At 40.2% G+C, this 27,401-nt stretch overlaps 1 protein-coding gene across 9 annotated transcripts in view; it reads left to right on the forward strand.

Moving 5' to 3' along the window:
* The window catches only part of Agbl4 (ATP/GTP binding protein-like 4), a 1,266,676-nt gene that overhangs the window by 927,014 nt on the left and 312,261 nt on the right, over positions 1-27,401 (forward strand). For 8 of the 9 annotated variants that reach the window (XM_011240658.3, XM_011240653.3, XM_011240654.3 and 5 more), the window contains one exon: positions 6,578-6,617. In XM_011240658.3, the coding sequence (XP_011238960.1) occupies positions 6,578-6,617 (40 nt within the window). Of the gene's footprint in view, positions 1-6,577; positions 6,618-14,184; positions 14,483-27,401 lie in introns of those variants that run through there. The other variant, XM_011240657.3, reaches the window with a different exon arrangement.

The following is a 27,401-nucleotide window of genomic DNA, read 5'->3' on the forward strand; positions in this document are numbered from 1 at the left end:
TTATTTGATAAGTTGCGATTCTCTGTAATAACTATAGCCTACTTCATAAAGAAATTCTGCTATGGCTAAGATCAAAAACTCAGGTGACAGCAGATGCTGGCGAGGATGTGGAGAAAGGGGAACACTCCTCCATTGTTGGTGGGATTGCAAGCTTGTACAACCACTCTGGAAATCAGTCTGGCGGTTCCTCAGAAAATTGGACATAGTACTACAGGAGGATCCCGCAATACCTCTCCTGGGCATATATCCAGAGGATGTCCCAACTGGTAAGAAGAACACATGCTCCACTATGTTCATAGCAGCCTTATTTATAATAGCCAGAAGCTGGAAAGAACCCAGATGCCCCTCAACAGAGGAATGGATACAGAAAATGTGGTACATCTACACAATGGAATACTACTCAGCTATTAAAAAAATGAATTTATGAAATTCCTAGGCAAATGGATGGACCTGGAGGGTATCATCCTGAGTGAAGTAACCCAATCACAAAGGAACTCACACAATATGTACTCACTGATAAGTGGATATTAGCCCAGAAACTTAGGATATCCAAGATATAAGATACAACTTGCCAAACGCATGAAATTCAAGAAGAATGAAGACCAAAGTGTGGACACTTTACCCTTTCTTAGAAATGGGAACAAAACACCCATAGAAGGAGTTACAGAGACAAAACTTGGAGCTGTGACGAAAGGATGGACCATCTAGTGATTGCCATATGCAGAGATCCATCCCATAATCAGCTTCCAAATGCTGACACCATTGCATACACTAGCAAGATTTTGCTGAAAGGACCCAGATATAGCTCTCTCTTGTGAGACTATGCCGGGGCCTAGCAAACACAGAAGTGGATGCTCACAGTCAGCTATTGGATGGGTCACACGGCCCCTAATGGAGGAGCTAGAGAAATTACCCAAGGAGCTAAAGGGAACTGCAACCCTATAGGTGGAACAACAATATGAACTAACCAGTACCCGGGAGCTCTTGTCTTTAGCTGCATATGTATCAAAAGATGGCCTAGTCGGTCATCACTGCAAAGAGAGGCCCATTGGACTTGCAAACTTTATATGCCCCAGTACAGGGGAACGCCAGGGCCAAAAAGGGGCAGTGGGTGGGTAGGGGATTGGGGGGGGGGTGGGTATGGGGGACCTTTGGGATAGCATTGAAAATGTAAACGAGGAAAATACCTAATTAAAAAAAAAAAGAAAAAAAAAAGAAATTCTGCTGACCACAGAGGTAAACATTTAGAATGTAGCTTGACAAGATATTATGTATATTTACAAAAACAATAGAAATGACTTCCCACCAGGGCCTAGACATGGGCTTTTGTTAGGTTTATAGTAATAGACATGAACTTTCTCCTTTAGAGCAGGCCTCAAATCTAATCAGAGAGCAGTTTATCAATCCCATAACAGTCATTCCACCATTTGTGCCAATTGGTGCCTCATGCTGCTGTCAGGTCAGTGGTGTGGCATGCAGGGTCCATGGCTGAGTAAGTCTGCTAGTAAAAATCTCCTCCTAGCACCCTGCACAACACATTCTGGTACTATGAAAGCTAGCCAACATAATGGTGGCTTGATTTCTCTTTGTCCATAACCAACCAAAATATATGGTGTCTTCAGGCAGGGTCTTACAATCTAGTTCTGTTAGGTAACCAAGAACAGTAGAAATAAATACCCTGTGTTGTTTGGAGATCTTCACAGACCTCTCTGGCCAACAATTTATAAGGAAGTAGACTAGCTTTGGCTCTGGGATTGTCATTTAATAGCCTGTGGCTTCTGGGAGTCACCTTATCTACCCATGCAAGGTACCTCTGTTCAAATTCTTTTTTTTTCTTTTTCTTTTAGCATCCACACTTGTATGTAGTGTATGTTAAACATATTTTTATACCATCCCTCCCCTCCCCACCTCTATCCTCCACCCATTTGTCTGCTTTGTCTCCTAGGTTTACTTCTACTTTCAAGTGATAGATACATAAATACATAGATAGATAGATAGATAGATAGATAGATAGATAGATAGATAGATAGATAATTTTACTTACCTATATAAAACCCAGAAAGCACAAGTGAGGGAAAATATACAATATTTGTCTCTCTTCTATTGGCTTAATTTGAGCTGCTTTTTTTTTTTTTTGAAAATTCTTCCTTGAAAGCCAAGCTTATAAAGTAGTCTTTATGAAAAATGCAATTAGGTTCATTAAATTATTCAAAGAGCAGAGCAGATTTAACTTTAAAATGATCAGTTGTTTGCCCAGTGAGGAGGCTAGACTAGGTTAAGAGACATTAAAAACTGTGAGTTTCGAAAGGTCGGTGCCAGGTGAACTGTTCTCCATGAAGGGGATATTAAAAGTCCAGATGCCTAGTAGGAGCCTAGGGCTGGGAAAGAAAAGGGAAGTCGGATTGTTGGAAAGAGAGGAACCTGAGGCTTGAAGCCGAATGTGTGCCTGCCCGCCTATGGTCCTGCGCTCCTTCTGGAGATGTAAATCCCGAGGTCCTCCGCAGAATGGCTGGCTTCTGCAGTGACAGGAGAACGCTCGGGACTTGCTGGTGCTCTTGTCTAAATTGTCTCCCGTCTCTGCTGTGACAGACTGGCTGTTCCTCAAATAGCTATCCTGCGTGAAAACAGAAAGCAACACTGAACACACAATCAGTGACTATTCTCCTCTGCCACACAGAACCCCCACACAAAACCAGCCCTGAGCTCCAAGAACACTACGTCCCTTTTCATTCTAAGAGATAATTGCAGTGCAGTCGTGACCAAAAAGAAAAGTCCATTTTTAACCACAGCCTCACAATCACCCCATCCAGATGAAGAAGGCCAAATTCTCTGAGGCTCAGTTCCAACATTCCTGGGGCTTATAAAGAAAGGGATTTGAGGGGAAGTATGAAGGCAGTTGACAAAAACAAAAACAAAAACAAAATTGTTTGTAACTAATATGTCTTTTGGAAGAGTGATATCCAACCCTCAGGAGCTCATCTGGTGACCTACTGAGTGAGGTTCTGTCAAAGAGGGTAATGAGTGACCAGAAGATCTCTGTTGGGTTTCTTCTATTAGTCAGGTGCTAGGCAAGCCCCTTGAGAGAGAAGTCAAGAAGCCGTGGGAACGTATTGTAATGTTGCTCCTGTGGGGCCTCAGGTAAAATCCAGCATAGACTTGTCAGGTCAAGAAAGGCCTGACAGAAGAAGAGGCATTCAAGAGGCAAGCCAAGTAACAAGTAGAAAGGAAGTCAGGTGCCCCTCGTTTACAAATGCAATAGTTTCCCATCGGCAGTTTCCAGTGATCATTACTCTAGTTACTCTAGTAATGACGTTTCTCACTTTCGTTTATTATTTTTTACTTTTGAAAAATTCTAACCTAATTACTTGACTATTCCATTTCTTTGCTGAAAGCTGTTAGGCAGTCATTCTGAAACATATGCTTTTGTTTTCATTTGCATTTAGACCATGGATTTTGCAATCCTGTCTGAAGTGCTATTTAGAACATAAACAGATGACACTTACCAGATTATGCCACTAGGTGGTGCACACATAGTCAATTGTAGGATAATAGGGTTTATCTGCAGATGACACTTCATCATCACAGAGGCGATACAGACAATAGAAGCTACGGGTCGGGTCGGGTCGGAAAGAGGTGGAGATGGGAAGCACTATCAGAAAAGATAGACTTTGTTGCTAGCTGGAGAATGGCAGAGCAAAACTATAAAAATGAGAAGCCTCAAAGGCATGGCAGAGGAAAAGCCATGGGGAAGAAGGAACTGCTTACTCTCCATAATGATGAGTTCCTACTTAACAGGGTCATTGCAGAGGGCATAACAGAATAGTTGAATCAGTTAAACTAAATGACATCAGTCCTTCCCAGGTTTTGTTCTGGGCGCTGGAGGCATAGAGATGAAATGGCAGAGCCCTGTCATCAGTGACGTGATATATAGACACAGAAAAAGACAAAACAGAATGATACGAGAGATCAGTTTTGCAAGGTGCAATGGAAGAACAAAGCAGAAAATATTTATTCTGCCAAAGAAAGGAGAGGAGTGCGTTAGGTTTGGGGATTAGTGTACAGGAGCTCCATGGAGAACATGAGAAGTTCTAACCGCACTGGCAGAGAGAACAGCATAAACACAGGCGTAGGGGATGTAGGGGTTGCAAGGATGCTGTGGATTTGGCGATTAGTTCACTGAGCTCAGCAAGTGCTCACTGAGAGTGCCTCTGCAGTGTGGAGAGAGAGACCTAAAGATGAATAGTAGTTCTGAGCCTATAAAATGTTTCCCATCTATCGAGGAAGATTCACACGGGCAGGGGGAAGTTGCAATGTGACAGTGCAGTTTAAAACGTGGTTCCTTTGAATTCTGACTCTGTCCTTGAGCCCAGGTTCTGGAGCCCAGGGATTCTGAGAGTATTCGACACCAGAAAAGGGAACCCACAAGTACAGCACCTGGTTGCATTCTACTTGAAGCCTCTCTTGATCTTTTTTAGGATTCTGAAGTTTGTAACCAGAAACAGTCAGTTATACAAAACTAGACACAAGAGCCAGGACACATACCCAGGTGTGTCTGCCTCTTGCCAGGTTTTCCTTCTCATTCTTCTCCAGTTAATCCCAAGCACAGAGATACCATTTAGTAATAGAGCTTACAAAGGAATTAAAACTTTTTGGATAAATAGGCTTCTTTTTTTCTTCACTACTTGTGTCTATCATGAAACTTACAGAAGAAAAAGGACTACTATATCCTTCTCTCCTGCATGAGCAGAGTTCCAGGCCATGCAGGTTGACTTGGGCAAGGGCAGTTTGAGCCAACTTTCCCTCTTCTAGATTCCACATTCAGGGAAAGAGGCCATCTGGCTCCAGCACTCCCCCTTCCTGGCATGTGTGAGTCTGTATTTTATTTCAGTGTGAGAACTCATGCTTGCTACATAGATCAGTGACATCTTGGAGTTGCGTTGTTTGCTTGAAGTCAACTGGAATGAGTTATGAGCTGGCAGGAAAGCAGGGATGTGTTACTGAGAAAGCCTCAAAGAGACACAAACTTGCTTGTAGACCCCTGAGAAGTCAGAATCAACCAGTAGAGAATGCTTCAAGCGGTTTTTGTTATAGCATATCAAAGTTGAATGGCTAAAGAGAGCACCCTGGGGACAAGGAAGTTTGAGAAGAGATGCTCATGGGGAAAAAAAAAAAAGACAGGAATTGAGAACATTTAGCCTGGAGAAACAGACACAGCTGTTACGACGGGCTGAGGCAACAAGAAGTTATGCTGCCATTACAGGGCTTTACTTTGTTCAAAGGAGAGCTGAATTAACAATAAGTAGGGAGATCCTATCAAGGAAAAAGGTGGAACAGAGATAGTTCACACAGCTGGAGATGGGAAGAGGACATTGAAGGGGGATTATATGAAGGATAGGCCAAACACAATGACTCCTGAGCTCTAAGTATTAGTGATCCTATGCAAATGAGAGTGGCAGCCTGTGTGACTAAGGGTCAGATGTCCTGTAATAAAAGTTCCCCCACCAATACTAAATAGAGTATCTTACTGATAACATACCATGAGCTATGAGTGCCATAATTTAGACTCTAAAGGCAGGATTGGGACTGGCATATTCCTGCCAGTCAGTGGAGTTGTAGTTTTGAGAACTACTTTCCCGTCTTTGAATGTAATCAATCTTCCTCTGGGCAATACTCACCCAGTAGGATCGCCGTCGGTCCGAAATGTTACATGAGAGCACCCAGTAGGATCGCCATCAGGCCGAAATGTTACATGAGAGCACCCAGTAGGATCGCCATCAGGCCGAAATGTTACATGAGAGCTCCTAGTGCTGGCTGTGCCTGGACTTTAGTCTACACTAGTCAAAAGGCCATTGTTGACTTCCCTTCTGCTTAAGCGAACTTCAGGAAGCCATTCTTGGAAAGTGTCGAGATAAAAAGAGGGTGGAGTGCAATCTGACAAGCTGTCACTGGGGGAAACACCAGGGAAGAGAAGCCCCTGAAACATGAAGCCTAAATCCACAGCTCTCAGCTCTCGGAACAGAGTTTGTGTGACCATTTACAGAAGATGACACACTCTGTCTTCAGCATTTCTCTTAGAAAAGAGAAAGAGGGCAACAGGAAGACAGGGGCCTCTCTGGGAGACTAGAATGGGGCATTTTTTCTGTGTCCATAGGTAAGCCACATTCTTCCCAGGCCTTTCTGTTCATGATTACAGTATAGGCCTATTTAGATGTGCTCCATTGCCCTCTCAGAAAGGCTATCAAAGCCAGGCAGTGGTGGCATGCGCCTTTAATCGGAGCACTTGAGAAGCAGAGGCAGGCGGATTTCTGAGTTCAAGGCCAGCCTGGTCTATAGAATGAGTTCCAGGACAACCAGGGCTACACAGAGAAACTCTGTCTCGAAAAACCAAAATAAATAAATATTTTTTAAAAGAGGCTATCAATTTTACCTAGTCTGTATGGTGGAAGAACCCTCAGAACAACCATGTACACGGACATCATCTTGCATTTCTCCCCTGCCCTGCTATTCTCCACTGCCCTGCTAGGCATATGTTTGGCTGTGCAAATCATGGCCCTCACTGTTATGTTTTCTATTGCAGCAACAGCGGCAGCTTGACCTCCTGACGATAACCAGCCCGGGTGAGTAGGTGCTGAGCACCATTTTGCTTGGAGTTTCTCAGAGTCATGCCTTGCAGCCTCTCCAGACACAAGCCCTGCCCTCCTCTGACTCTCAGAATGAAGTCAGTTGATTCTTGCAAGGTTAATGACCTTCTTCCTCCTCTCTGTGCCTGAGGCACTTTCCTGTCTCCCACCCCCAACCCCCACCCGGCTCTGTGTTGCCTCCTGAAGGGTGACATTGATGCTGCTCTGGGTGACAACTGGATTCCCTGAGTGGTGAAGTTCTCCCCCCAAATCACTCACTGGACTCACATATTAAGAAACTGTTCTTGTCTCCTGGGAAATAAGTTTTAAAATTACAGGGAATGGAGAAACAGCCTATATGGTGCTGTAGAATGAAGGGAGGATGGCTCATGAGCAGGGGCCAATCTGTTAGGTGATGGGGTTTGCTCACTGGCTGGTCTGAGAATCAAGGTGGCTTTTGGTTTTCTCCATTAACATGGACTCAAGTCTCAAAAACAAACAAACAAACAAACAAACAAACAAACAAACAAAACAAACAAAAACCCAGAAGGTCTTTTCATTCCCTGAGGTTTGACCTCTAGCACAGTGAGAAGTTGAGAAGTTTAGTGATGTCAGAGAAGTATTTTACTCTGGTTTGAAAAGTCAAGGGTAAATTGAACTACAGAAACAATTTTCTTTTATTGATGCCAAGAGATTTCATTGGTGTTTGTGAGTGTGTATGACGGTTCATCTTCACCGGTGGGTGATATTCAAAATATTTAAGAGCCCCAGTGACCAGCTCCTGTGCCAAACATTAACACTTTGGTCACTGGGCTGTGAAAGAACTAGGTTCCAGGGAAGAGGAGCTAGTGTGACAGAGTGCTCATATGCAAGATGGTGGCTCAGGAAATCACTCTCAATAAATGTGAAGACATTCAATATCTTGGTAGCCAATATGGACAAACTATGTTGGCCTTGCCTTCCATCAGGCCTGCTATGCTTGTAACCAGTTAGCAAAAAGCCTGAGGGCTTGCACTCCGCAGGCAGAACCCTAGCACACAGGCTAGGAACCTGGTATGTACATAGGACACTGAGCCCAAATGTAATAAGGTGCCTTTACCCATTTCGGGTGACAGATTTCCATGTGACACAGCTCTTTGACTTGGGGCGACAGAAGAATGAATGTAGAGACCATTGTTGTTATTCCTGTGACTGCATCTCCTGTAGCCCAGACTGACGTTCAACTTTCTATGTTGCTGGGGAGGACTTTGAACTGTTGATCCTTATGATTCCACTTCCCAAATGCTGGTAATACGTATTAGAGTATGCCACCATGCCTGGGTAGGAGTGATTGGAAACTGTTTAATATATCGTATAGAATAAGCTACATCTAGACTTGTATGAGTAACACTTCTATATGTTTAACAATTCCATAACTGGGCCAATAGAGCATCCTTGAGTGACCTGCTATTTCTTCTTCAAGTTAGGGCTCAGGGATTGTCTCTGTCCCATCCTATGTAGTGACACTCCTGTTGTCAAGAGTTTTTCTCAAGTATGAGTGCATTACCCGGATCAACTGTCCACATCCCGTCACATCTGGTCTCTTCTTGGTGTGATGCCTACATATACACTGGAGAGGGTTCTAGATATGTCTTTGGCTGTTTTAGAATGACACTTTTAGACTAGTAAACTGCATTTCTTTTGTGCTAGCTTTGACTGCTCCTAATCGCTACTACACAGATTTAAACAGAGCACTTGTGCATTCCAGTATGCTCCTTTTAGACAGCTGTGGGATTGCAAGTGTCTCCGTACTGCCAGAGTTTGAGTGGTTTATAATTATCCCTCCTCCTAGATGAAAACAGAATATCTTCTAGGTCAGCACTTCCCAAAAGATATATGTGGCACACTGTTACACTAAAGTTGGCTCTGCTTCTGTTGTGAAACACGGATCTATGGACCCCTCACAGGCATGGGGAGAGCTGCAGCAGCCGCAGATCCCCAGGGTGCAGCCTGGACTCCAATGGGCCAAGCAGGTATTACCCATGTGGGCTTTTCTTGGAAATGTTAGTAAGCACCTTTCTATAAGCTTCGTGGCTTATAAAGACTCTATTCCATGTCAAAAACACATTCTCTGTCTCTGCCTATCAAATTCACTCCAACTCTCCACATTACCAGAAGCCTCAACCATAGCACTGGGCTTGCTGCCTCCCTGAAGCTGCCAGTCGGCTCGCACTTGTCGGCATCAAACCATCCAAAGAACAGATCAACAGTCTGGTGTGCTGCAACTCCATCAGAAGCCCTCTGAAATATAGATTTGGAATTTAACAATCTACACTATTTTTTTTCAAACTTGTATTTCTGTGCTGTGAATAATTCCCAATATACAGAAACAAATAGAGATCTAATCATATCAGCATTATGCCGTTTATGCCAGAGTTCCTATTTTTAAAAGGAGATGTAATTGAAACTTTTTAGTATTTTTCCTTGATTTTCTCTCCTTCACTGTATAATTAACCACTGTTATATATTCAATATTTTTCAATATCTGTGCATTGAACAATATGTTGCCATGTTACCAATCCTCTAAATCCCCTCTAAATCTCATATTGGAAAAAAAAGCCATATTCCATTATCATTTCCATACATTATATTGTACGGATTCATTCATGTTGGTACACAAGGTTCTGTTACACTCATTTTAGTTGCTGTACAGTAGTCCACATATGATGGGATTGTAACTTTTCCATTTCATTGACAAGAATTTATATCATTTATAGCTTTTTCCAACCACAGATAATTGTGCATGTCTCCTTGTACATAAATATGAGAATTTCTCTTAGGTATATTACCTAGAAGAGGAATTCCCAATTATATGAATCAAATTTGCTGTATAATGAGCACTGTTCTCTAGTCCAGGAAATCTCTTCTAACAACAGAATGTATGAGTTTCCCTTTATCCAACTCTTCAACACTCAGATCTGTAGGACACAATTTTGCCAGTCCGCAATGATGAACAGAAAATTGTGTCCCAGTAAGGCTATCCTATAAATCCCTGGGTGCTGGTCGAGTAGATTATCATTTTGTTCTCCCATTGCTACTTTGAATTCTTTATAACTTATCACATCCTTTGAGTACAGACTATTGGGTTAGCTCTGTCTTACTGATTCACAATTCATTACTCTGAATATATCCCTTATATTTTCTGCAAATGTCCCAGAAGGTGACTTGTACTTTTTTATGGCTGCTTTTGTATGTGATATGTTTTCATATGTGGAGGGACTTTGTAAATTTAATGTTGAGTTTATCAATCTCTTGCTTTAAGAGCTATTTTGTAACTTCAATCCTTTTCAGCATGACTATACCTTTTCCTAAACCAGGTGTAATGGTGTGTGTCTGTAACCCTATCATTTTGAGGCTGGGGTAGGAGGTTGGGGTGGGAGGATTACCTGAGATTCAAAGCCAGTCTAAGATACAGAATAAGACTGTCTCCAAACAAACTTGTAACAACGACATCTACATATGCATAGCCTTTGATCACAGTACTTACAAGGCAGAGATAGTTGAATCACTGTGAGTTTGAGGGCAGTTTCAGGCCAATCAGGGCTACACAGTGATACTCAGTCTCAAACAAATGAGAGAGAGAGAGAGAGAGAGAGAGAGAGAGAGATATTATTATGTACATTTAATGTTGCATAATTTCTTGTGTTCTATATGAGCCTTTGTCTCATCAATGACTAATTTTTGTATGCAATATCAGCTAGGAATTTAATTAGTTTTAAATTTGCATATGAATAATTCATTGTTTCAGAGCCATATGACAACCAGCCCTTCCTAAACCTATTTTGTGACACTTATATTTCCATTCCATTAGTAATGAAAGAACCTAGTGGGGAAACCCCCACTCAATTTTTGATTCGGCGCGCACCCAAGAATCACGAACAGAAGACCATCTTGATGTAAAAGCATGAGGTAGTTTAATGACGGAGCTCTGGGCCAACACATATCTCCCGCAGGAGACAGAGGTGTCGACCACATGGTGGAGTCATAATGGCGGAGCTCCGGTTCGAAACGTATCTCACACAGGAGACAGTGGTTTCGACCCCGAGGCTTGGGAGCTAGGGACTTTTATAGAAAAGGGGTGGGGCTGGGGGGAGGAATTGGTGCGGTTTTACATGATTGGTCCATTTAAACATCAACAAACTGTCAGAAGGGCAGGAGATAGGGAGGCACTAGGCCAGTCAGGACATGTGACGATGGGCCTGCCCGGGCATGTCCCGGCCTGTTCTGCTATTTTCTCAGCCCCAGGTTTTAAAGCTCACAAACAACTCTTTGGGCTATTTGACATAAATTACATGAATCACAGGTCTCAAGGTTTATTTCCTTTCAGTTCAATGTGCAGAACCTGTGTGTGCGCCTTACTTTTCACCAACTCTCCAATGTTTGATTTAAATAAATGATAACTTTAATATTGTTTTTGTAATTAAATGGAAGACGTCTTTCCCCTTTTCCCTTTTATCCTTACCTTTTGAAAGCTGTAATTATAGATTCTAAACCATACTTATTAAGCAAAATCTAATAATCTGTGTTGTGGCAATTTAATCTATTGGTGAACCAATGAGACATTTCATCTGGTAAAGGCACTTGCCACTTAAGTCTGACAATCTGAGTTTGGCCCCTGAAATCCATGAGTTCCGCCTGGTCTTTATTTTGACTTGATAGAAGTTAGAATCCTCCTCTGAGAGTAGGGAACCTCCCTTGAGGTAACACCTCCAGAAGACTGGGCTATAGGCAAGCCTGTAGAGCATTTTCTTAATTAGTGATCCTAGTGGGAGGGTCCACTGTACAGTTGTCCTTGTGTGCTGTAAGACAGCAGGCTGAGCAAGTCATAAGCTAGGCAGCATCCCTCCATGACCTCTGCAGCAGCTCGTGCCTCCCAGATCCCTGCCTGGTTTGAGTGGGTTCCTGCCTTGGCTTCTCTTGGTGGATTCTGATTCATTGATATGTAAGCCAAATAAAATGTCTTTTCACTAAGTTGCTTTTGGTCATGGCATTTCATCACAGCAACAATAACCCTGACTAGTATACTTTGTAAAGACAGAAGGAAAGAACCCACACAATGAAGTCGATCTCTGACCTCCACATGTGCACTGTAACACATATGCTCACATACACATTAATAATTCAACATAAAATCCACCTATAATAATCCACCTATAATAATACATTTGAATGTATTTCTTCTTCCATACTTGAGCTTCCTCTCTTCATGTGTTTTTTTTTTAACCTGCCCTATTTAATTTTTTTAAAAACATTACTAGGAATTAGACCTAGAGGTAATGCCATTGCTAAGCATACAGCTGCCATTAAGTTATAGCCCCTACCCTCTTTTTCTTGTTTGGCTTTTTATTTTGAGGCTCAGGGTCTTATGAACTTGTCCAGGTTGACCTTGAACTCATTCTGTGGCCCTTGAATTTCTACCCTTATGCCTTGGCCTCCTGAGGAGCTTCCCTGCCTTTTGCTTTTATTTTGTCTGCTGTTAATGGCTGATGTCAACCTGCCTTTTCCATCCCCTCTACAGAGCTGGCTGCTATAGATTTTTTTCTCTGGCCTTAGCTGATTACCCTGTGGTTATATACTGTACCTTTTCTTACAAACTTCACTCCTTCAGAATTTCTTTCATCCTCAGCCAGACAAGTGCCTTGGTAGGTCCCTGACATCTCTTACACACTGAGCTGTCACCGCCTCGTCATTTTTGTTTAGACTTTTAACTTTTAACCTTTTATAAAAGGAGAGAAGATTTGCAGTTAGTGTTAGCCACTGGCTTTCCCCACATGGTTTATGAATTCCTTTTATAGTGGGCTGCAATCCTTCCCTGTGTGACTGCACGAAACAGGGCTGTAATGGTTGTTCTAATGAGAGTCCCTGGATAATCCTATTGATCAGTACTATCCTTATTTTGGCTTCTCCCTAGAGTGATAATTTGTCTAGATACGAGTTCTAATTTGAGGAATTTCCCCAGCACTTTGAAGATTTTATTCACTGTCTCTTCATGTTAAAGTTGCTGATGAGATGTCTGCTGTTATATAATTTAAGGAACCTATTTTTCTTGGGTCAGTTTCAAGACTCATTTTTAATCTTAATGGTCTGACTTTTTTTATTCATGTGTCTGGGATTGAATTTATTTTTATTTATCCTGTAGTTGCCACATTAAAAAAATCCATCTTTCTTCAGCTTTGAAAAATTATTAGCAAATTGTACCTTTTAATATTGGCCTACTCCACCATTGCACTTTAAAACATTTGCACTTTAAGAAGGGGAGGCCCTTGGTCCTGTGAAGGCTTGATGCCCCAGTGTAGAGGAATGCTAGGGTGATGAGGCAGGAGTGGGTAGGTGAGGAAGTGGGGGATGTGGGGGGAGCACCCTCATAGAAGCAGGACAAGGGGGAATGGGATAGGGGACGTTGCAGAGGGGAATCCCCCCCACAAAGAGGATAACATTTGAAATGTAAATAAATAAAATATCCTATTTTTTTTTTAAAGAATCCCTACTAAACAAATGTTGGATACTATTGAGCACCATTCATTGTTCTTAACTGTGCTCATTTGAATGTGAAATGTCCCCCTAGGCTTTGGGATTTGAATACTTGGTCTGCAATTTGTGTCACTGTTTCAGGAGTCCCCTGAGCTGGAACCTCCCTGGAGGAGGGCTTTGGGGAGGACTTTGGGGACTCAACCCCTCCTTTTCCAGTTTGTTCTCTCTGCTTCAAGCCTGTGGCTGAGAATCTAAGCCTCTTGCAGTTATGTCTCCGGCCATTTAATTCCTATTTCTCCCACCGGAACCAGTAATTCAAATAAACTCCTCCTCCCATTCGTTGTTTTTGGTCATGGTGCTTTATCACAGCAACACAAAAGTAAGAAAGACATTAATACAGTTTTCATTACTTTCTTCATTCGACTCCAACTTCATTGAGTGCCTTGCAAACAGTTTTAATATATAAATTCACTTTTTGGCCATGTCTAGCTTAGGGTTTTTTTTTTTTTCTATCTTGAAATATTTTAATAACTGCCCGTTTTCCATTTTCGAAGTTTCTAACTTTGTTCATGTCCACCTGTTCTTGTTTTATTCCTGCCTATTCTGCTCCATGATTTATTTCTATGCCGTTTTAATGTCTCAGAACATCTTCAACATGCTTACTTTAAAATCTCTGCTCTGTAGAATCAGACTCATCTGCAGGGAATTCAAATTCCAATTGTTGATTTTGTTTAGCATCTTTTTTATTATTTGTTTTATATTTCATGCCTTTTGACATTCTAATTTGGAGGATCACTAGGGAAAGTGCGTTTTCTAGTTTTCTCTCCCCACCCCCACCAAATGTCCCTATGTCTCCCCCTCTGGTGTTTTCTGCAGTTTTCTCCCCCACATTTTCAGAGTAGTTCCTGGGGAATACAGCAGATCCAAAGGAAAAAAGTTGGTGTGTGTCTAGTTCCACAATGGATAACCCTGAGCTTTCTAGGCCTGAGATGCACAGGTGCTCTCTCTGGAGAGTTCCACAGCAGTCTTCCTTATTTGCCTCTTCCCATCACAGGAAAGCCCCAGCCAGGATCCCTACTCTTAGCAGAATCTTCTCTGATCTCCATCTGCTGCAGGTCACCTTGTCTCCCAAATCTCACAGGAGGCAGCCCCACCTGCTGCCCCTGCTTCTACATCTAGACCAGGAACACTCTCACCTTGCTGCAGTTCTGGTATTCTCAGCATTGTGGGGATACATCTGTCACAATGGAGTGGAATGGTATATCTACTACTTCTTCAGATGTTATCAAATTTATCCAACATTCAATATGATAAAAAAAAATAAAGAATTTATTAAAGCATGAATTCATTTTGTCTCTGGACTCAGGAGCCCAGCTGTAATTCCTTTTGCACGTCTTAGAAAGCTCAGTCTTCACAGCCCCCTCTGTGAAAAGATAAGGAAATATTGTTTTGCTAAGTAAAATCTTTAACAGACTTTAAAAACATTAATTTCGTAGTGAGAATGCAAATACAAAGGTAATTTTAAAATAAAATTAGAATACACTACATAAACCCTCTTGATTTGAGTGGCATGAAAATCTTTCAATGTTATCAAATGTTTTCTGAGAATGTCACAGAGCTGAATGTCATGCCATAGAATTTTAATACTCTATTGCCTATTGATTATTCAATTATTTAGTTATATATAGCACTTCAGTGGAATTGATTGATTGGTTGATTGATTGAATACTAGAACTTGAACCTGGACCCTCAAGCATGTTATGTGTATTCTCTATCACTGACCTGAAGCCTAAGCTCTTTTTCATGTTTTATTTTGTATTTTGAAACAGTATATTGCTAAGTGACAAAGACTTATCCTAAACTCACTCAGTGACACGCAAGCCTTTGAATTTGCAATCCTCCTGCCTCAGCTTTCCAGAGCAACTAGTCAGACAGACTCTGCCTGAGCATTCATATATAAAGATTGTCATGTGCCTCTCTGGTTATTTCTTTAGGGAAATTTCTAGAATGAGAGTTATTGAGAAAAACTTCAGCACCAAGTAGGCTATCATGGAGGGAATAGCTCTTAGCCTGGTGGTGAACACAGAGGTCAATGTGGAAAACAGCCTCAGAAAGCCCCTTTTGAAAGGCAAACAGTAGGTGGATGTGTTATGCCTTTGACATCTCCAGTCAACAGTATATAGACATGGCATTTCTCAGTGTTCAGAGGAAGCCCTTGGGGTAGATTTTCAGCTATTGGCAATTGGAAGTTCTTCAATTCATGCAGAAATATTAGGTGCTAAAAGTATTTGTGGAACTGCAAGGTGACTCCACAAGTACTTGCCTCACTGGCCATCAGGCAGAGGGGAAGGTAGAGATGTGTATCAACCCTTATTAACTCTTAGAAGTAGCCACTTCTGCCCAAATGCCCCTAATCAAAGAAAGTCACCACGTAGTTTCTAAATTCAATGGATGCAGATATATATTCTTCTCAAGGGGCAAGGCATATGCATGAAGACAACTAAACTGAAATATTTGAACTTGACTAATACACTTTGTTATACTTCTCCAAAGATTTTAATATTCTCACAATCACATTAAAAGTGCTGGCCAATCTTTGTAAAGGGAAACTTTATTGGAATATAAGTCCAGTTTTGTGAATTTCATCCTTTTGGTGGTGGTCTGTATGTTCACAATCATCACCATCTGCTTCCACATTATCATCACAAACTACATATCAAACTCATGGTCACTTCCTGTTTCTTTTTTACGGCATCCGTTAGCAAACAGTAATGTACTTCCTGTCTCTATTACTTGCCCATTCTACAGATTTCAAACCAGCTGCCTCATACCATGTATGGTCTTTGTGGTTGACTTTTTATTTTGTTACTTACTGTAACCTCTTCAGGTTTCACTCACGATGTAATGAGTATCAGAACTTTATTGCTTTTTATTGGTGCACAATGCTTCCTTGTAAGTTTATCCACAGTTTATCCATTCATCTGTCCATGGGAATGTTGAATTGGTTCCATTTGAAGTTTTTTTAAATATACTTCTATAGACATTTGTATCAAGGTTTTAGGTAGACTTAGATTTTCAGTTTTTCAAGCATGTACCTATGAATAGAATCGCTGCTAATATATTAAACTTTAGAATAAACATATTGAAAAACTGACAAAACAGTTATATGACTCTGTCATTTTACATTCCCAGCTATAGCATAGGACAATCCCATTTTTTCACACCATTTCCAACACTTGTCATGTCTTTTTATTGTAGTCATACTGTTGAGTATAAAGTAATATCTCATTGTGATTTAAGTATGTGTTTTCCTTAGTGTCTAATAATGTTGGCTATAATTTTATGAGTTTATAAAACATGTGTCTAGTTTCCTTGGAGAAATAGCTGTGCTGTTTGCTCTTCCCATTTTAATCAGGTTATATTTTCCACTTTATTACTTAGTGGTTGGATTTTAGTGTATTTCTACATGTATAGATTATGGGTAACTTTATCAGATTAAGAATTTGCAGGTAATTTTTGTTTATAATCTGTGTGTTTATTTTTTGTTTGTCTGCTTGTTTGTTTTGCTTTCTCAATACTGTTCTTTGAAATATTTCTGTTTGTTTTGATGAAGTCCAACTCACCTCTCTGTCTCTCCCTCTCTTTCCCTCTCCCCCACCCCCTCTCTCTCTGTGTTCTCTATACCCTGTGTCCTCTATACCCTAGTTTCTGAGACAGATCCTCTTTGCTGAGCTTGCAGCTCATTGATTTCAGTGCACCAGAAAAAAAAATCTGCTTAGAGCACTGGATTTCAGAGGCAAGCCACCATGCTGGCTTTGGTTGGGTGCTGGGGTCCAAACTCAGGTCCCCATGCTTACATGGTAGGCACTAACCCACTGAACCATCTCCCTGGCACTTGTCTTTCTTTCATTGCTTATATTTTTTGTGCCATATCTCAGAGAACACCCAGGAACACAACTGCGTGGGGATATACTCATATTTTCTTCAGAGTTCTGTGATGCTAAATCCTTTCCTACTGTTAGATACCATTGTAATTTGGGAATGTAATTAGACCTTATTCTTCTTTCTCAAACAAAAGGCCAACACACCTATGTTGCTAGAGCCAAGGAAACTCTATACTGTCAAGGACATCATAGTCAAAGGTGATTCCTCACTAGTTGAGCTGCATCCTAGAGAAACATTTGATTTTCCATGTACCATAGAAATATCCAGGAGAAAAATATCTACAAGGTTCTTTTTCTTCTCCCAAGTTTGTTAAAATACTGATAAGCCAAACCTGCTGGCCATTGCACGACAAGTCTGAGGTTGTCTCCAACTCAAGTCCCTCACGTGTAAACTCGACTCTTTGAAGAACAAAGAAATGTGAAACTTCTAGCTGTTCTCACCACAGAGCCAGTTCCCGATCCATGGACCAGTGAAGCTGAGCAGACAGCGTAGTGGAACACAGCAGTGATATTTTAAAAAATGCATCCATGTCATTAAAAGTGGCTTCAAGAACATCCTTAGAGAAGAAAAATAAATTACTCCTAATCCACAGCCCTAGCACAATACAAGGCCTAATTCTGTTTCTACATTTTCCTTTTCAGTTCTTGTCTCTGTGCAGAAACATATTTACATAATTGCAATCACAGTAAGTTTTCATATACATCTTTTTTCACTTAGCATTATTTTTCATAAACAATCTTCATGTTGCTATGTATTTTACATACTTACCATCTTTTTATAACCTTTTTTTTTATAAAAAAATTATACACGTCCCAGGAACAAAATCTGAGAAAGAAACACAGAACAAAAATGAAAATATCAGCTGTATCCCTGGAGCAATAACTGTTAAGTATTTGAATGTATTTACTTCTTTTCTTTTTTCTGTGCATGTATGACATTATTTTACATAGCTCAAACTATATAGGATATATGATTTTATCTGGACTTTTTACTTATTGTAACAGCAGTAGTACTTTCTCGTGTCAGTGTTGTTGGATATTTAATTTTATTCTAGTTCCTCCATCTGACTAATTTCTCAACCTAGGTATATATCTGTATGAATTGAGAATATGGTCCTAATAGATTACTAGGGATGGAATTACTAGGTCTGTGAGCATTCAATGAGCATTTCAAAGTAATACACATTTTAAGGGGCTACTGTGTCCATCTTTGTCTGTATCCTGATTATCAAACAAGTAAGTGCTGTTTTCCCACATTGTGTTATTGCTGACATTTTATTCTTATAAATAATTCTACCATAATAGGGACTCATGAACCCCTACTCTATGAACATTGATCGGTAGTTAATGATTGCTAGGAGATGGGAAAATATTTTCTTCAGTGGTATAGCCACTGGTAAGTTGCCCAGGCCCCTCACCCATGTGTACCTAAGCAACCCTAACTAAAATAACTGAGTCACCGAAACAAATGAATAAACAAGCCATGAAAGTAGAACAGAAACTAGTTGCTTAGAGAAAAGGGATCAGAGAGATTGGAAGGGAATAAGATAAGGCAATAGGGGGTGAATGTGATCAAAATACATTGCATACATGCCTGGAGATATAACGAAACCAATTATTATGTATAATTCATATATTCTAATAAAAGTAGGTTAAGTAAAATCTTACTTCTTTTACATAACTTTTTATGCAAATAACTTTAGAAATGGAATTATTGGGTCTAAAATGTTAATGTTTAAACATTTATTACTTACTCATTTTCTAAAAAAAAAAAGTTGCAACAATTTATACTTCTACCTCTAGCCACCAACCTCCATCTTTTATGTCAACAAGAGAAAACAGCAGCTTTATGCATTACTCAGACTATTAAATTCCAGAAACCACTGGCTGTGATATAGCAAGCCTGCAATCCCAGTATTGGGGGTGGGGGGGTAGAAGCAGGAGAATCTGGAGTTCAAGGCCATCCTTGGTTATAGAGTGAGTGTTCTGGCTAGGTTTTATGCCAACTTGACACAAGTTAGGGATATCTGATCTGGGAAGTAGGAATCTTTTTTTATTTTTAACATTTTTATTAGATATTTTCTTCATTTACATTTCAAATACTTATCTTAACCAAGAAGATGCCTCCATCAAACTGGCCTGTAAGCAAGTTTTCAGGTCATTTCCTCTATTGCTGATCAATGTGGAAAGGCTCATTCATATCTCTGTGGGTTCTACCAGCCCTGGGATGTGGTCCTGAGTGCTATAAGAAAGCAGGCTAAGTAAGCCATGGAGAGGTAGCTATTAAGCAGAAGCCTTCCATTGCCTCTGTATAAACTCCTGCCTCCCTCTTTGACTTGAATTCCTGCCTAGACTTCCTTTCACGGAGGAAGTAGAAGCAAAACAATTTCCTCCCCAAGTTGTTTTTGGTCGTGGTGTTTATCAAAGCTATAAAGACCCCAAATACGTAAGTTTGAAATAGTCTGAGTTACATAAGACCTCATAGACCTTTAAAATTTAATGTAATAAGGAACTTCAGAATCTGAGAAATACAAAAAGACTGGGAAAAGCATGTCATGTTTGTTTTTATAATCCCTCGGGACATATTGAATGGTACACATGTAGATATTTATTTGAGGAAGTCAATTGAAAGCCAGATCCCAGGACTTAGCTGAAGGGGTTGAAGATAAATGCTCAAGGGTCACATTTCCAAATATTCACAATTGATAGGCTGAACTATAGGAAAGATGTAATATGAAAATTACTATGAGAATTAGGAAGAGAGATGTGAAGGGCCTTGGAAAACTGGCCATTATAATGAATGCAGGTCCTAGGTCTAAAGAAACTAAAATTCAAGGCACAAAAACTAAAATTAAGTCACAGAAACTATGTAAGTAGAATTCTTCAATTCAAATCTAAATTAGTTTTAGCAAAAATAGACAATTCATTGGTTCATGTAAATGAATAACCCAGAAATAAAGCTGACATTTTATGCATCTTGATATAGGGCTTAACGGACAGGGTCTGTTTTTCTTCTTCTCCGAACTCAACATGTTCAGTGTTGAATACATTCCCAGGCCACATGTGAAAACTACATCACCGCAAATTCTAATTCAATAGGGAAAAGCAAAAAAATTGTTCTCAGAAGTCCTAGAAGATTTTGTAGGACTTCTTATTTTGCAATTGGGTCACTATAAAGTCATCTTAAAATATTTATATCTATTTTTCTAATTGGCTGAGAACTGAATGATAAACACTACTTCTGAAAATTGGGGTAAGTTGAGGCCTGACATTGGTTGGAAATGGTCCAATATTTTAGGACATCATACAATGACTATTTCTGTGGCCTAGCTAAGCCAATTCATCAGATTAAAATGTCTGAGAACAGAGCATGTGTGGATTTGTCCTACTGAACTCTGTTACTTTCTGTTGTTGTGATAAAAAAAAAATCTAATCAAAAGCAACTGGAGAGGAAAAGGTTTATTTGGCTTATACTTCTTTGTTATACCCATCATGAAGGAAGTCAAGACAGGAACTCAAAACATATGTCTTTTGATTATTATTATTATTAGATATTTTCTTTATTTACATTTCAAATGTTATCCCGTTTCCTAGTTTCCTCTCCAAAAATCCCCTATCTCCTCCCACTTCCCCCTGCTCTCCAACCCACCCACACCTGCTTCCTGGCCCTGGCATTCCCCTATACTGGGGCATAGAACCTTCACAGGACCAAGGGCCTCTCCTCCCATTGATGACCGACTAGGCATTACTCTGCTACATAGGCAACTAAAGACAAGAATCCCACCATGTGTTTTCTTTGATTGATGGTTTAGTCCCAGGGAGCTCTGGGGGTACTGGTTAGTTCGTATTGTTGTTCCTCGTATAGGGCTGCAAACCCCTTCACCTCCTTGGGTACTTTATCCTAGCTCCTTCAGTGGGGACCCTATGCTCCATCCAATGGATGACTGTGAGCATCCACTTTTGTATTTGCCAGAAACTGGCAGAGCCTCTCAGGAGACAGCTATATCAGGGTCTTGTCAGCAAAATCTTGGAATCTGCAATAGTGTCTGGGTTTGGTGATTGTTTATGGGATGGATCCCCATGAGGGGAAGTCTCTGGATGTTCCTTCCTTCAGTCTCTGCTCTGAATGTTGTCTCTGTAACTCCTTCTGTGGAATACCCAAGATACAATTTGCAAAACACATGAAACTCAAGAAGAAGGAAGACCAAAGTGTGGCTACTTGGATCCTTCTTAGAAGGGGGAAAAAAACAAGAGTCTTGAAGGAATACTGCTTACAGCCTCAGTCTGGTTCATGATCTGGCTCACTCACTCATAGGCTCATGCTTGACTGAACTATTTTTGTGGTTTTTAAAAGTAATTTTTTTAGAATTTCAGATATGAGTGCTTAATTTATATTGTTTCTACCCCTCACTCTCATTCCTCCAAATTCCCCTGTGCCTTGCCCCTCAAATTCACGACTTCTCAAAATTTGAATATTCAACACATTGAATCCATCTAGTGGTCATATGTACATGTGTCTAGGACTGACCACTTGGGATTGGATCACCTGTAGAATAGGGTGCATGCTCCTAGAGAAAAATAGATTCATCCTCCCTTGGCAGCCATTGCCTATAGCTCTTCATCTACTGGTAAAACTTGAAAAATTACTCCTAATTACATTGGCACATACTGATGTTATCATTGTGCAGTTCTTATTAGGCAAGAACTATAGTATTAGTATATTATATTATTAGTATATCATGAGTTTTAGCTTTTCTGCCATGTCCAGAAGACACTGTCTCACAAGAAGCATCCTAATCCTCTGGCTCTTATAACTTTCTTCCTCCTCCTCTATGATATTCCCTGATCCTTAGATGTAAGGGTTACATTGTAAATATACCAGTTGGGGTTTGTCACCCCATGTCACTTATTCTGTGCATTTTGACCAGTTGAGGATCTCTATAATGGTTTCCTTCTGCTGCAAAAATGGAAAAAAAATGTTCTGTGAGAGCTACACTTATCTATGAAAATGAGAATAAGTATTAGAAAACAGAAACTATATTAGTTTAGAAAATGGCAGTTGCAGGTTTACCCCTAGGGTCATGACCTCTGTAACCATGAATAGTTGGCCAAGTTTACAGTATTAGGCATCAATTCCCCATATTGATTGGGCCCTTAGCCCAAGACCACATTTATGGATGGTGTTGCAGGCTAGAGGAGCAAACTGAGCACTTACATCTTGAACCATAACCATGAACCTGAGAGAGAACTAGAAATGGAAAGAACCAGAAATGGAGTGAATCTTTAAATGCTCAAAGCCTGCCTTCACTGATACACTTCCTCTAGCGAGATCACAACCTCTTAAACCTCCCCAAACCAGTGTCACCAGCTGGGAACCAAGTGTTCAAGTGCTGGACACTATAAGGAACATTTCTCATTCAAACCACCACAGATGGTAATACCTATCTCATAGGGATGAAATGAAGAATTAGTGACATAGTTATGATAAAAAAAACCCTTAACATCAGTTTTAGAACAGAAATGTAATGAACATTAATGTCTAAAACAGAAGCTCTGTTGATGACAACAGGTCATCATGATGGGCTTTCTGAGGAAAACAAGTTTATCCAGCTTTACTAGAAAATTGACTCTTATGTATTAAGAGCAAGTGCTCAAAAGCCATAGTCTAAAGGTATGCACTAATAGGTCTTTCTCGGCACCTATGGAGTATCAGGAGATACATATATATCTTTTGTATGTCTGTAAAGCTACACATTTTGAAGGAGTGCAGCTGGAGTCACACCAGCCCAGCCATGAGGTAAAAAGAACTTACAAATATTTGAAGGGTAAGGAAAATCTTCAGTTTTATAATTTTATTTGGGTGATGGTGGCAGTAATATTAGTAATAGTAATTGGTGGTGGTGGTGGTAGTGTGGGGTGTGTGTGTGTGTGTGTGTGTGTGTGAGAGAGAGAGAGAGAGAGAGAGAGAGAATCTATCCATTCCACTAGCATTTTGATTTTTGGAAAGCTCATTATGCCTTATTTCTATTTTGCCATTTGTAAACTAGCAAAATGGTCTCAATACTTTTGTAGTCTATTATGAAAACCAAATATCCTCGATGTAAAATGATGAGCATAATGATATGCACAGTCCTCATACAATAGAAATAAATCGTTGTCAGTTGTTACTGTGACTTTTGTGCCACATAGGTTTTTCTATTGTTACAACATGTGAACTCAACAAAAAGTAGAAGTTTTTTCTTTATCTGACCAATAAGAGTTGGAACTTATTTTTCATCCAGAATGAATGGGATTTTCCTGCACTGGTACTTTTCAATGTAACCTCTTCATGGGGGGTTGGGTTGCTCCATCCATTAAGTAGATGTAGATGTAGATAGATGTAGATGTGCACATGTAAGTACAGGTGTGTGTATGTAAGTATTCATGAATACTTGTGGAGTTAATGATACAGGTGACCAGACCTAACACATCTGTGTGTGTATGAGCATGGGTATGAATGTGTGTGTGTGTGTGTGTGTGTGTGTGTGTGTGTGTGTGTGCATATTTGCTTGTGTAAAAAGAAATTTTCTGCGAAAATGACTTTCTTTTTCTGGTTCACCAAAAATAACTAATTGCCCCAAGCCTCCCTCACCTGGCCAGCAAGAGGCAAGACTTCTGGGCAAGAGAGAAAGGAGCCTTTGCAATCCTCCACTGAACTCCCTGCTGCTTAACAGCATATGTTAATTGCCAGAGAATTATAAAGTAAGTTTATAAAGTAAGAAAGAGTTAAGTTTTCCAGTGCTTATTTAAGCACAAAGAAATTAAAATTATAAAGTAAACAACAAGAGAGCTAAAGAGTTAAGTAATCTCAGTACCTAATGAAGCACAGAACAAGAAAGAGTTAATTCTTCAGTGCTTAATGACTCACAGAGCAGTAAGAAAAAGTTAAGTCTCCTACGAGGTCAGAGAACATCAGTCTTTTGGCCTGTGTTCATGCTGTGCCCCACTTCAGCCTTTTCTAAGACCAGGCAAGATCCTGGCAGAGGATGGTCACTATAGGTACTTGTTATTTTCCTACCACACAAGACTCTGCCTGGTAGTTAATTATCTGAAATCCCAAGAGGGGCTGTGTTTGGCACTTCAATATAATTTCTACTCCTCCAGGAAGATTTTGAACTGTCATCCTACAAATATGATGTATTTCTCTCTAAAACCTAAAAGCACCCAGGGAATCAGCCTGGCACATCTGAGATCTACTCTTGGTTATATGGATGGATGCATGGATGTATGGAAATTTTTTTTCTTTTGACAAAAAAAAAATTTAAAAAAAGAGCACAGAAGATGGACATATTAAGCAGAATGATTTTTATACCATTACCCATTACTACCACCGACTGAATTTAGATATCTAGTTATGTCTGTTGTAAAACCTTCCTTAGTTCTTAGAGGATGATCCCTGAATTACTTATAACAGAATTGGTTTGGGGTTTTGTTTGTTTATTTGAACATTTTTCCCCAATGAAACCCTAACTTGACAGCTCAGAGATTGTTCAAATTTGGGGTAGCAAATTATAAATATTAAAGAAGTCTGAATTTTGTAATAAGAAAACCAAAAGAGAGATTGCAGTATGAATCTGCTCAGAAACACCAGATTAATATTGACTGGGGACCAGTAAAAGTAGGCACAAGGATTGTCAGGTATGATCAAAGAAAGCAGGGGCAGGTAGAAAAAACGGCCACTCATAATAGCACCACTCACAGGTGCCAGTGTATGCACCGTGTCAAGAAGAGAAGCTTTGACATGGGAAGACAATATTTAGGAAATTCATCATGACGCAACATCACTGCAGCTTGCAGGGCCACAACCACAGGAATCTCCCAAATATCTATGATAAATTAGTAGTAGAGACCATATCAATACCAGCAGGGATGAAGTCAGAAAAACCTGTAGATCCTCATTTTAATTGACTTTTAACACCTGTTGCTACCACTGCCTTGAGCTTATTTAAAAAAATAAAATAAAATAAATAAGAGCCAGCTTTTACTGGCACACAGCAGGAGCTCAGGAATGAACTTACTAAGAGCACTATTTTCTCTTAGCCACTTGGGTTTGTTTTGAAGCATGATACATTTCACCTGTCTGAAGTCTAAATTATGGCTCCCACCTTCTTCATTTCAATAGCCTGTTCTAGTCCTTTGCAGGAGCAGGGATTCCCTTACCAGCCCACCTGGAAGCTAAGTGGAATTTGGTAAAGCTTAGCCACCTACATGCAGGGTGGCTGAAAAGCAATCTCCATTTCTTTTTAATACAGAGAAAACGTGAGAGGGGAATAAAACGCTAACTTTCCTCCACTCACTCATTAGGATTCTGGTTTTCAGCAGTGTTGCCTGGCTCCTCTAATTGGATCCATGCACACACAGGTCTGAGCAACTCCATTGAATGCTGACATTTCTAACTAACTGACCTTTTCAGGACCACTGGTACTCCCATAATGAGTGTGCAGTGGCATTGTGTGGACACAATAAGGCAGACTTCACAGTGCCAGAAGAATGCAGGATTGAAAACTATTCAGAATCCCCAATCTCGAGTTAGCAAAATGAGAAAACCAAGTCCCAACATTCATCAGCATGTTATTGTGTGGATATCGATTTCAATGCCCTTTCACATCTTTCAAGAAAAAAAAGTTTATCATAGAAGTCTAAATTAACTTTTGTCCTGTTATTTTTCCCATGTACCTATAAAAAGGTCAAATGCATTCATAAGGCTGAGATAGATTTGCTGGATATAAGCACTAAGATAGCAATCAACCTTCAAATAACCTTTAAGGAGACATGGACTCTTTCCTGAACAATAATTGATGTACTCATTAAGGCCGTGAAATTCTTTAGAAATCACCTAAAGAGAAACAGTTATAGAGCCAGTGGCAAAAATGTGTCATTTAGAACAATGAGATAATGGTTCAGATGTTTGCAATTGTTGTGACCCATTCAATGTCACAGTCAGGGGACTTCAAAGGGAAGCAAGCAAGATGAAAAAGACCGGTGGTTTTCACACTCACGTGCAGGTACAACTCTATCTAGGCCCTAGCAGGAAAGGATGTGATTTCTGTGTGTCCCCTAGTACCATAGCCCCAAATTCAAATCTTTCATTTCACGTAAGTGTAGAGGGACAATAGCAGATTTATCAGACCTCTCTCTCAACTGGGGAAGAGGAAGTAGCTATAAATAGCAGCTGTTCTGGTGAGACAATGGCGGCAGAGTTAGTGTGGCTCTTCCTCAAAAGCTCCTCTGAGGACTCTCTTCTTTTCCATTAGTGTGTCCCTGTCCTGGAAGCAGGCCACTATAGAACTCTGGTCTATAAGCATTCATGAGCAGACTGTGTGCCAGAAACTATGGCTGGTACAGAGTGGGTTCTTTTAAAAGGCTGTTTAATTTCATTTCAATTGAATTCAACTCAATTCAAGCCAGTAAATATTTCTTAAACATTTGTTCCTCAAACATTTAAACATTTGTATCCAGAGCTTTAAAGTTGAAAGAAGGAATGAACTTTAAGGGGCTCCCTCATCAGTTCCATATGCTCAAAACTGTCTAAATCAGGCATGTCCAACCTGCTGCCCGCAGGCCACATGCATCTCAGCATAGCTAAGAATGCAGCTCAACACATCTGTAGAGCATAACATCACATCTATACGTAGAAAATCATATACCCCTGCTAAATCCTAGTTTTCATCCTGTAACTGCAAATGCTACTACACTATTTTGGGGAAGAAAAGGCTAAAATATAGACAGATTATATCATTTCCTCCAGATCACCCAGGTGAGGTTGCAAGTGGATAAGTATATTATTATAAATTCTTTCTCTGTTGTCTTATACATTCATAGGAAGGTTCATCTTTAAATTATATCATCTACTAGCACAAGAGCAGAGATGTTTCTGGTAGAGTGATCTTTCTGATGGGCAGTGTGACATGTACAAAGAGGTCAATATACCTTATGATAAGAGAGTAACATCACCTTTGATGTTGACATTTATCCAGCCAATTCTTTAGGAATGATAGTTATAGAATATTGAATTTAGTTCTGTAGTTTAAAAATGCTTGACAATATAGACTGCCATTTGCTTGTCACATGCATCCACGGCATGGGAAAACCCTCGTGGCATTGTTTTTTCTCCTCAGCTTGCTCAGCTTGAATTTCCTTTCAAACCCTCCTTTGTGCAAAGGAGGGTTCTGGCCAGTCACCATTTGGATACGTATCTGATATAAAATAAAATTCCCTATACCTGAACTATTCTGTTTCACTTTGTCTGTGAAGTGCCACATCTGACATGACCTGGTCCTAGGGACAC

This window comes from Mus musculus, chromosome 4, assembly GCF_000001635.26.
Source record: "Mus musculus strain C57BL/6J chromosome 4, GRCm38.p6 C57BL/6J".
Classification (NCBI taxonomy): domain Eukaryota; kingdom Metazoa; phylum Chordata; class Mammalia; order Rodentia; family Muridae; genus Mus; species Mus musculus.